General features: G+C 38.2%; 1 protein-coding gene across 1 annotated transcript; it reads left to right on the top strand.

The window, feature by feature from the left end:
- Positions 1 to 1,936: 1,936 nt before the first annotated feature.
- Positions 1,937 to 11,736, top strand: LOC132131230 (5-hydroxytryptamine receptor 3C-like). Its single transcript, XM_059543247.1, has 10 exons — positions 1,937 to 2,003; positions 2,333 to 2,396; positions 2,570 to 2,742; positions 2,849 to 2,893; positions 3,786 to 3,892; positions 4,023 to 4,192; positions 4,275 to 4,435; positions 9,580 to 9,790; positions 11,087 to 11,269; positions 11,406 to 11,736. The coding sequence occupies exons 1-10, from the start codon at positions 1,974 to 1,976 to the stop codon at positions 11,732 to 11,734; spliced, it is 1,473 nt and encodes a 490-aa protein (XP_059399230.1). The 5' UTR covers positions 1,937 to 1,973; the 3' UTR covers positions 11,735 to 11,736.
- Positions 11,737 to 12,246: the final 510 nt, after the last annotated feature.

The raw sequence follows: 12,246 nt of genomic DNA, 5'->3' as shown, positions 1-12,246 counted from the left end.
ATGCAGCAGCGAGGATGTGGCTCGGTTCCCTGGCTCAACAGGACTTCAGCATAGACTGGTAAACAGAATGGATTAGTATAGATTCAGTATGCTCATGCTTTCCTCCTGGATACAGGACTAGATGCAGCAGCGGCGATGTGGCTCAGCGGGACTTCAGCATAAACTGGTAGGCAGAGTGGATCAGAATGGATTCAGTATGCGCACTTTCTTCCTGGATACAGGACTGGATGCAGCAGCGAAGATGTGGCTCGGTTCACTAGCTCCACAGGACTTCAGCATAGACTGGTAAACAGAATGGATAAGTATGGATTCAATATGCTCACTTTCTTCCTGGATACAGGACTGGATGCAGCAGCGAGGATGTGGCTCGGTTCCCTGGCTCAACAGGACTTCAGCATAGACTGGTAGGCAGAGTGGATCCGTATGGATTCAGTATAAGTTCAGTAACGTTGAAGCTCTGTTTGGTTGGGTACCACACAATCTGCAACTTCCCTCCACTCATGCATACACTGCAAAAACACTCAACTGCACACGTGATGAAAATAACCAGCACTGCATTCCCAAACCCCAAACGTTAAGGCAGCGTGTGGGCCCAGACGAAAACCCCAGTGAATGAAATCTCTGTTACAGATATAAACACTCTGCACTGCAATTTCACATCCAAAACACTCCTCTTCTTTCACAGGATAATGCCTTTAGCCACAGTCGAGTTACAACCTCTTCAGAAATAGACAGAGTGTAATGACTTTCCCACCCAATAATACTATAGTGAATCCTCATGTCATATTCGATAAAAGAAGACTGTCACTTATCTCCTTAGGTCCAGTGTTCTCCACCGCTGGCCACTTCCCTGTTGTACCTCCACAGAAAACTCTTCTGTTTCTTCCCTGTTCGCTCTCCGCTCCCCCACCGCTGCCCTTCCTCTCAACACAAACCTCTTTATATCCTCATGGTCCAATCGTCCCTTCAGGATCCTTCCCGCTACACAGCTGACAGCAATCGCGCTCAATCGCGCTCATCAGCTCTCTTTCATTGCTCCTCGCTGCTTCCGTTTTTTTCCGCGAACAGGCCTCGTGTTACGCCAGAAGCGCTCCCCGTACACAATTTCCGCAAATAAGGTTCCGATTTTAGTCACCCCGAGACATGTACATTTGGGGAGTGTTATGCAAATCTTCCCACACAGTGACATAGAGATGGGGGGGGGGCGTTTAGTTGAGCCATTTTAGTGGGGCGTGGTCTTAACTTTTATAAAGAATATTTCTTTGGATTCGAGACTTTAGTCTTTGAAACCTGTAACACTCCAAATAGAAATTAAAATTTGAAATTGCATCATATGACCCATTTAACATGGGGAGTCTATGTGATTAACTCCCTTTTGCAGCCAGCCTCTAGCTGCCAGTTGACGAATAACAGTTTAATTCACTTTCATGTTGGCTTCACAAGAAGAGTGGGAGGTTGCCGCTTGGATAACATACAACCTGCATACTGCATGAAAACATATAATCTGAATCCAAGTATTAAATGTTGCTAACTTGCCAAGACCTTTATCATGCTACGAAACATCTGTGACACCTTTTCTTACCTGCTTAAATTCAGCTTCAGGCCCCAGTCTGATCCAGTCTTCACTACTGCAACTTCAAGCTGGCCTCCCTCAAAAAAAATGACTGATGGTCCTTTTGACTTAATAAAAAAAGAGTTTTGACCCAAATACGTGAATAATTATATAATGAATTTTAATGAATATTGAGATTGAATTGTTTTAGAATTCTTTTTACATTTCGAAAAATGCTTTGATTTATGAGAGATGTGAAAAGGCATTGCCCCCTGTTGTGGTTATTCTAATTTGTGTAAATAAATAAGTCACAAAAAAGCTAGTATTTATGTTATCTTCACTCTCCATTCTGCTATACAAACCTCCACCCATAAAAAAAGTCTTCTAATCATTTACTTGCAGTCCAGTTTGTTGAGGACTGATGGCTTCTATCCGTCTTCCAAGAATGGAGGTAAGACTGTATTTTGTGTTGTAATATTTCATTTTATGTGTACTGGGCAAAAAAACAACAACAACAACTTTTAAATACATTGTTCTAGTTTTAAAAGATAGATTAATAGCTATAATAATAGTTACTTAACAGTTATAAGCATTACATTTACTGTTCTATTTATTATTGTTATTTTCCCTTTATCAATTATATTATTAAATTAATTTGTTTATGTTCAGTTTAATTTCTTGGTAATGTTGAAGAATCTTGGTAATACAAGTTTTGCTTTATTTAGTCAGTCACATTATATTTTGTGATTATATGTCATATATTGCAATTGTATTCAACAGGTTAGGACATGGTATGCCACTCTCACTTGGTTCCAGTTGATCACCAACTGCTTCATTATACAATGTAAGTTTAATTTCCATTCAATTCTTTTTTTGTTAATCTATTTCAAAAGACTTTGATTTTACAGCAAGAACAATTGAGGTGATTTGACAGTTAAACATGCAATAATTAAACTGCATTGTCCACTATTTTTGTAGAAAATGCCAGATGCTTTATTCAGGTTTTTGCTCTTTCAGATCTCTTGCTAGGATCCGTAGAGTCACTAAACTGTTCAGAACCAACAACTAAATCACTCCTTAATGCCTTAAGAGAGGAAGTCATCCTCTACAGCGATGCAAGGCCAGTTATAAGTCTGAGCACTCCCACCAACGTCACCATGGACTTGACTCTCTATGGAATCTTAGGAGTGGTAAGCAACTTTGACTTAAGATTTACAAAACCATGACGTTTTCATAATATTAATCCCACTTAGTATTATAGAAATTATTACATATTGCATATATTTTCCTTCTCAGAATGAAAAAGCACAGGTGTTGGAAACATATCTGTGGGTGAGGATGGTAAGAGTCAACAAACACACTGTTTGGACTTATGTCTGATATTGAACAATAATAATAATAATGATAATTAAACAATATTTAGCTGAGTGTGTTTTTGTGTTGGTACCTTGGTTGGTTTCGGCCTGGCATGGATAAATAAATATGACACTAAAACCGCCAGTAGGTCTTAATGAGTGATTGTTTTAATCATTCATTCAAATTATTAATTCAAAACAGCTGATTCATTTAGAAATTAAGCAAATGATTCATGAATTGATCACTGAATAACTAACTCAAATTATTACTTCAAAAACAGATTCATTCAGGAATGTTTTCGTAGGCGGAACAGAAAAATCTGACAATATTTTGCCTAAAATGCAACATACTTAATATTAACTTCATGTTTTTTTTTAAACTGTTGTATAAAATTAATATCACATTGTCAATTGCGTGCACGCGCTAATATTTACTGTAGGAAAACGGCACTGATGCTTGTGTGATATCAGGCCTATTTAACTATTTATCTATATATATATATATATATATATATATATATATACACACACACACACACACATGGATGTTTTTCGCTGTCATAAATTGAATTATAGGGGCATTCTAATTGCATGCTAATAGGCTTCTGAATAGGCTAATGAATGCTTGGACTCTCAAAATTTATTTTTGTTTGTTGGTTTGTTTGTTTGTTTGCAAATTGAGTGACATACTCGATAATGTCAGCTCGCACTTTGTTAAAATAAACAATTATGATATAATCAAAGTCAATAAATATTGCACAGCCCTGGTGTAGATCTGGTATTGACAGCCAGCAGGCATGATTCATACACATTTTACGCTGCTAAATATTTTCAGGCATTAGAAGCAATAGGACTGGTTGAATTATAATTTTCTTTAGACATGGCAGATTGAAGGTTTGAGCTGGGATCCTGCGGAGTGTGGAGCAAAAAAGATTTCACTACCAAGAGAGAAGATATGGGTTCCAGACATTATCATTAATGAATTGTAAGTTTAAAATATTGAATGTAACACCTTTGAATATTGACTAGCGGGAAAAAAATAGCCTTGATCATAATTACGCACTTGCAATGGACCTCCATTACCTTTAAACCTGCTATCTGCATTTAATTTGCAGCATGGATGAAAACCGAGCACCAGAAACATATTACGTCTATGTGACCTCCACTGGTCTAGTGCTCGATGGACGGCCGTTTCATGTAATCAGCTCCTGCAAACTGGACATCTACACCTTTCCATTTGATGTTCAGAACTGTTCATATACTTTCAACTCTTACAAACACTCTCGTGAGTAAACAGAAGTGAGACATGGATGTTCATTATTGTCTGCTTGTGATTCTATTGTACCTGTTGGTCTCTTTTTCTACAGGTGATGATGTTCAGTTGTTCTTCCTGCTGTCCATTGAGCAGATATTCAAAAATTCTCTTGAAGCAATAACAACTAAAGGAGAGTGGGAGCTGATAGACATGCAGGCAGAAAAATCTGTACAGCTCTTTCATGAAGAGGAATGGGATAACCTCATTGTTTTTGTTAGTGGCATTATAGCTCTAAGGGGAATTCACTAAGATTTGCAACATGATTTGGTGCATCTAATCTGCACTACTGTGATTTGCACACGCAGCATCTATAGCCACGTTTCCACTGCTGGAACTTTACCCAGGAACTAGGGACTTTGGGCTGGTACTCTGTGTATTTCCACCACAGGAACCAGGAACTAAATAAAGTTCCGGTTAAAAAAATGCCCCTCAGAAAGTCCCTGCTGGCGAGGTACTACTTTTTTAAGTTCCGGAACTTTCAGGGGCAAGACTTGGGCGCTAAACAAGTTAAGTTCACGCAGCATTGTGATTTCAACCACCATTTATTCTGATAATTTTCTAAATATTACTCTTATCGTGTCATTAAATGTAATTTTAAAAGTATTTCAGGTTAGAATGTAATGGTTTAAAACTAGGGATGTAGTACTTAATTCCGGTCTTGGACTCGCGTCCGGACTCGAGACATTTTTCTATCGTCTCGGACTTGTCTCGGACTCGTTGTGTTTGCACTCAGACTTGTCTCGGACTTAGCCATTGGACTGGCCAAATGTTCTTGTTGGTCTCGACCGAGTCCAGCAAAAAAATAAAAAAAATAAATAAAAAATAAATAAATAAATAAATAAATAAATAAATAATAATTATTATTATTATTATCCTTCAAACCAAAACTACATTTGCATAATGTCTACACCTACATAGCCTTAAACTTACCATTTACAATAATGAGATACTAATTAAATTGCAAGACTACTGATTTCTACTAGTAAATTTTATTATTTAAAGAATACTTGAGTTACTACTCGTGGTTCATGGTATTGTAAATTAAAACTTTATTTTTTTTTATCAATAAACGCTTATTAATGTATAGCCTTATGCAACAATTACATATGTAAATTTTATACATAAAAAAATATTCATGTAACAGCCAGTATTTGTATCTGTAACAATCACAACATTTTTTGGATCTGCATTCGGATACAACGTCGTACAGTTACTTGCTGAGACCATTATGACATTTAATCTTTTTTTTCATAATTATCATTGAACAAGTATGCCGTGTTAAACTAAAATAATTATTAATTTCTACAATAATATTTATCATGCAAGCAGATGTCATGACAAACGTTCAGTGGTTTTTGAACATGACTGAATTAATTAATTGCGCTCATTTTCATTACGTAGAACTCCATTTAAGTTAGTCTTTTTTTTTCTGACTTCACTAAACAGATGTACGTGTGCAGCGCAAACCAGCTAAAATAAAGATGCAAACATGTAAGACAAGTAGAAAATGTATCTGTATCTAAGCTGATTATTAGCCTACTCTTGAGAGTGAACTGGTTTGGTTTTTGAGAGACTGAGATGCGCAACATGGCTGTTTGTTTGGGGAGTGCGCTGTGCTTATTCCATTCATTCGTATCATATCATAGCAGTTTAAATAATTGCCTTTTAAATATTTACAAATGATATAATGTGTATGATGTATTATTATAGGTGAAATTACTCTTGCAAAGCTCTGATTTCTGAGAGATGCACGGAGAGACAACAGCAATGCGGTGTTTGATTTGTGCTCTTTTCACTCATTAAGTTAATTCATTCACACTCGTGACTTTAGAGGTCTGTGTATAATATTGCGTTGATCCTCTGGCTCAATTGTTATCTAGCAAAAACCGGACTGTGCCAGCTTCAAAGGAGTACTCAGAATTATTCCTTGTCTTTTATTCATTTTTGAAGCCATTATGTGTGCCATTCTGAATAAGGTATTCGGCTTCATGCACAACCCTAATATTTTATTTTTACATGCAACATAGATAAGGTCAAAGTAACAGCTTCACGTAATATTGTAATCCTAAAATTAAGTCGTACTTGCAAACTCTTTGTACGCATAATGGTTAATGCATGCTCGAATAGTCGATTGTTTCGACAGCGCTCGACTCGTCTATGCAAGCCCTAGTACAGTATGACAAAAATGTAACTGTATTTATGTGCGCATGGCCAGTAGAGCCAAACGTATCCCTTCTAGCCTTAACTGCACGCATTTGTCATATCCCGAGCTTTGCGTGTGTGTGCTGTGCCAAGGCATCAGTCATTAAAATTTTTGACCACAGACATAATGTCAGCAAACAGCAGCATTAGATAGTAAATCAAATTATAATAAAGTACATAAAAATTATTTGACCCTACAGCTCCAAACTCTGTTCTAGAGGGCCAATGTCTTTTATAGTTTATCTCCAACCCTAATTAAACACACTTGAACCAGCTAATCAAGCTCTTACTAGACACACTGGAATCTTCCAGATAGGTGTGTTAAGGCCAGTTGGAGCTAAACTTTTCAGGGCATTGGCCATCCAGGATCTAGTTTGGAGACCCCTGTCCTACAGAGTTGTTACTTTGCACATGCTTTTTGATCAGTACAAATAATAATGTAAAATTATTTTCTTAGAATATGAGATACGCTGTCTCTCACATCACTTGCATTATCAGTAGTTAAGTATGTCGTCTTGAAGAGGATCCTTTTTTCTCTCATTTGTACTCGGTCTTGACTTGGGCTCGAAACTTTTGGACTTGGACTCGAACCTCTTTGGACTCGGACTTGACTCGGTCTCGACTAGTCCTGTACTTGGACTCAACAAAGCTGGACTTGACTACAGCTCTATTTAAAACTCAAATTTGTGTTTTATTTATAAAGACAGCTCCTATTTAAAAATGTGTTTCACCGATTTCGGAGACGTGAGCTCCACGCGATCAGCGGGAGCTCAGTGATCATGTGTCCGCCGAGAGCAGCCTCACCTCAGATAGACCTTCTGATATTTACTTCTTTAGTGGTTCAACATAAAATATGATATATACAGTGAGGAAAATTTCAGTAGCCAAGGCGAGCTGACTGATGTTATTGAGTACGCTCTTGTTTGCAGTATTACTGAATTTGCGTCGTCGCGGACATCACACTCCCGAGTTGAATGAATTCCAAGTCTGAACTACCGAGGATTCAAGTTCCAAAATGTGCGTCCTTTGTATTGAGAAATGAGAAACGAGCGCAGACCTAAGTTACCAGACTATTTGCATAATCTTCACAGTTCTTTAGACTGTGGTGGAAACACAGAAAGCAACAGGTCTGGGGGGAAAATAGTTCCTGGGGAAAAAAGTTCCTGATACAATTGTTCTGGGTAATTTCGGTGTAAACGTGGCATATGTTAGTATTGGACTATATTGGTGGACTAATGTAGGGAATAGTAAATGAGGGTATAGTGGGCGATTCAAACGCTGAACATGATTAGCTAACTGAGGTGTATTTAATTAGGGTTGGCACTAAAGCCTTGCTCAAAGGGACCTCAGTCTTGGGTTTTGAATGTGAAAGAGAGTGCTTTTCATTCACTCCACACATACATTTCCTACTGGTACTGAGAACTAAACCCGCAACCTTCAGGTTACAAGTCCATCTCTTTAACCATTGTGCATCTGAATTTGTAATTTGCACATGTGCAAGGAATTACATTAATTGGTGGGTCCACTAGGTGGAAACACTCACAGTTGGTCTTTTCTTTTAAAGGTGCCATCTGTTATGTCTGGCAAAAAAATCAAGTCATACTCCACATTCCATACCAGATGGGGGCAGTATGCCTCAATAAAGTGAATTGGTCTACTCTAGAGTAACAAACGAGAAACAGCATAGTCTCTATGCTCCGCCCCTTCATAACAACCCTAGAGCCATAGCCGAAGCCTAAGAGGGCGTTTTGCCTCCAGAGGAACGTTGGGTGATGTCAAGTGATATTGAAACATGACATCTTCAAGCTACTCCCCTTCACCTTTACCAGTGAATATGTTCATATTCGTTTTGTTCATATTACATATTGAGTTGTATATACACATTATTTGAATTAAATTAATTTGACAGACAGCATTCTGTCAACATCAGACAGCTGATGTTGACCAAGCTAGTGCCAACCAACGTAACCAGAGCTGCCAACTCTCAAGCATTCACCGTGAGACACACGCAATTGACTCTTTTCACATGCTTTCACGCCACACATCAATTTTATCACACACAGAAAAACCACGAAGCAAAGAGGACACGGAGACCAACAGACTAGACAGAGCAGGTTAGTTATGATATAAAAAAATATCAGATTCTGTCAATTTTATTACGCAATTCAAACAATACCGTTTTGGCACTTGTAAATGTTACACGGCAGATCCCTAGCGCACGTGAACCGATCATCTCTACTATAGTAACAAACGCAGCTACGGTTAGCCATCGCTAACTTTTCCACGTTTATCGAACAGCCTTCGATACATTTCTATGTTATAACTTCCCGAAATAAATACACACACATATAAAACAAACTTCTAGAATATACTAAATATATTTAAATCGAAATACTAACAGCATCTTACTTACCAATCCAAAAGAAATGTTGCAAGTTCGGAGTCGAACCTCATTTCTTTCAAGTCCATCAGTTGTCTCCAGCGATGGAAAGCAGTGCCGATGTTTACTCTGGCTCGGCTCCTTTTCTTATCGGATTTGATTTGTGATTCCAAGCGCGGTTGTTTCCCTGTAGCGGGTGGTAGGGGTCTCTTGCCAAGGGCTCCAGCCATCCTTCCGCTCTCTTCCCTGAACTGAAATGTAGTGGGCTGTACTTTCCACACGATTGACATCAGGTTCAAGCACGCCCACAAGCCGTGCAAGTTATTCCTTTATTGCAGGTTGGCTGGTGGTTGTGTTGCCCGCATACCGCCTCCCATGGCCGAAACTGGTATTACGACACCTGTCAGGCCGTGGCTAGTAATGCTAATGCTAATTAAGGTTGATATCTCTGCAGCAATATAACTTGACATTTTTTTAATGACATCATCGCCCTTATTTCTTCTCATCCCAAAAATGACCTACATGCTTCAAAAGAATATTTTTACCTCAATTTTTACACATGGCACCTTTAAAGAATTAGCTGAAGAAAAGGCAACAAAAAAAACAACAACAGAGGACAAAAGTGACACCAATAAACATTGATATACAGTACAAGTAGGAAGTACCACACAAAAGCTGTCCAACTTAGTGAATTTGCCCATTTGTATTATTGTTTCTACTGTGAAATTAGATTTATGCTTGATAAAAACTAATGTTCTCACTCATTGTGGACTAGATTGTCTTGAGACGTCGAGCTACGATGTATGTTGTGAACCTCCTGATTCCCAGCAGCTTCCTACTTTCTTTGGATCTCTTCAGCTTCCTGCTGCCTCCTCAAGAGGTGGACCGTGCTTCCTTCAAAATGACCCTGATTTTGGGTTACACAGTCTTTCTGCTGCTAATGAACGACATGCTGCCGGTCACAGGAAATGACTTACCGCTCATAAGTATGTCCTCAATCCTTATCATTCTTATTGCAACTGCTAAAAAGTGGTCCATGATGGTCACCAGCATAAGTTAAGGGTCACCAGAATGAGATGCTGGTGCAACCTACACAGCAATACTTTCTTGAGAAAACAAAAGTTTGGCTGGTTAAAATGGCCTAGTAAGGGCTGGTATATGTCAAAAGTCAGGGATGTCAAATTTTTCTCCTGGAGGGCCATTATCCTGCAGATTTAAGCTCCAAAACACTTGACTACAGCAGACTGTTCTAGTGAGTCTGAAGACCTTGACTAATTAAGTTCAGTTGTGTTTAATTGGGTTTAGAGCAAGTGTGTCGCACACATCCCCATGTGAAGCCAAAACATTTTGATCGCCATTTGGTGGCTCGCTGTAGTATAGGTCAAAAATGGGACATGAGCAAAAATTTAAATAAAAAAAAAAAACACTTCAAATAAATTTTCCCAAAGATGGTTTGCATCTTTTTAGGTAGTTCTTATTATGCTGATGTATGTTCAAGTGTTTGTTTCTCTAATAAGTTTCCTTTAAATTAGTTATTTTGTTGTTATAAAAATTGGGTGTGATGTCATGATTGTGAGCCTGCGATTGGGTTTTGGGATTTGGGCGAGTCTTTGATACCGCAGCTCCAACTTATGACCACTACTGCACAGACTCGGGCTCCAAATTAATTACTACTCCGCAGATTGCTGGCTTTTTTTATAGTGAAAAAAGTGGAGATGCATCATCCTTCCTTTTTAAAGTCTATGGGTTAGAGGTATACTCTGCTGGACAGTGGCCCTCCAGGAACAGGTTTGGACACCCCTGTCATAACATAACCCACTGGGAGCATGTTTCTTCAATGACAGCCATCCTTGAGATGAATTGTAATGGTAACAGCTAGCTTTGTAGAGATATTACAGACGTCATTAAGCTGACCAGTTGTATCATGAAGATCATCCTGGTTAAACAGCTTGAGTCCAGGGTAGCTAATCCTGTTCCTGGAGATCTACCTTCCAACTGAAGCATCTTATTCAGATTTTCAGAAGCACTTGATGATGAAAGACATGAGAGTTCAATTTGGATTGGAACTGAAATCCGCAGATAGTTTGATCTCCAGGAACAGGATTGGGCACCCATGGCTTTAGTTTTTCTGCTCAAACTTCTGGCATAAACTAACCTGGGCAATGGTATCAATGGTCTCTACAGTGCTTTTGGGAAACGAAGTCCATGACTCTAATCTGATCTTTTCAGCAGGGTAGGTGATCGTTCTTCATCTCCAATCTTATCTTTCTCTCTCGACGTAGATGTTTTTTTCTCTCTCTGCTTGGCCTTGATGGTAGCAAGTCTCCTTGAAACTATCCTCATCACCAATGTCAAGTGTGGTTGCCGTGATTTTCCTCCGTTACCTAAATGGCTCAGGATTCTGGTTCTGAAATATCTTGCTCGACCTGCTTGTATGAAGAAATCTTGTGATAAACACATTGTAGGTAAGATTCTTTTTGGCATACAAGATATCTTCCAGGATGCTTCTGAAATAGAGTTATTGGTAATTTCCTGATATTGGAATTTATATCATTGGTGTAAACTATGTTTTTCAACGGTGGTCTTGTTTCTTGCCAACAGCAAACAGATCTGAGAGCACTTTCAACAAAAACAGCATGACTGACAATGCCATGATTGACATTCCAAATGAAGAACTAGTTAGTGGAAGTCAAGTGAGAGTCTGGGAACAATGTCTTAATGAAATGAAGAAGATGAATAAAGATTTATTGGCCATCCGCCACCAAGTTGAAGAGCAATTCAATAATGACAACAGAAAAGATGAATGGATCATGTTTGTTAAGGTCATTGACCGCGTGCTCTTTATAATATATATTCTCTTTATCATTGTGAGTTTAAGCACAATTATGATTCGGTGGCTGCACTTGTACAGTCTAGACAAAAGGCCATAATATATTATCGCCTTTTCTGTAAACTGAAGACATCAAAATTTGATGATGTCAATGGGGCCCTGATTTATTTATGATGTAATGCAAGGGGTCTTCACCAAAATACTCTACCTTTTGTAGTTCACCAAAAATGACATTTCTATCATAATTTTCTCATCCACAAGTTGTTTCAAACACAACAGAAGATATTCTGAAGTATGTTGATGATCAAATATGTTGACAGTAACTACAACCCGAATTCCGGAAAAGTTGGGACGTTTTTTAAATTTTAATAAAATGAAAACTAAAGGAATTTCAAATCACATGAGCCAATATTTTATTCACAATAGAACATAGATAACGTAGCAAATGTTTAAACTGAGAAATTTTACACTTTTATCCACTTAATTAGCTCATTTAAAATTTAATGCCTGCTACAGGTCTCAAAAAAGTTGGCACGGGGGCAACAAATGGCTAAAAAAGCAAGCAGTTTTGAAAAGATTCAGCTGGGAGAACATCAAGTGATTAATTAAGTT

This window comes from Carassius carassius, chromosome 48 (assembly GCF_963082965.1).
Source record: "Carassius carassius chromosome 48, fCarCar2.1, whole genome shotgun sequence".
NCBI lineage: Eukaryota > Metazoa > Chordata > Actinopteri > Cypriniformes > Cyprinidae > Carassius > Carassius carassius.
Note: the sequence above shows the minus strand (reverse complement) of the source record. Positions and strands in the feature narration are given on the sequence as shown.

Coding starts and splice junctions, on each gene's coding strand:
- LOC132131230 (XM_059543247.1), top strand. CDS start 1,974: ATGGCTTCTATCCGTCTTCCAAGAATGGAG. Junction 2,004..2,332: donor TCCGTCTTCCAAGAATGGAG/GTAAGACTGTAT, acceptor TGTATTCAACAG/GTTAGGACATGGTATGCCAC. Junction 4,436..9,579: donor GGGATAACCTCATTGTTTTT/GTTAGTGGCATT, acceptor ATTGTGGACTAG/ATTGTCTTGAGACGTCGAGC.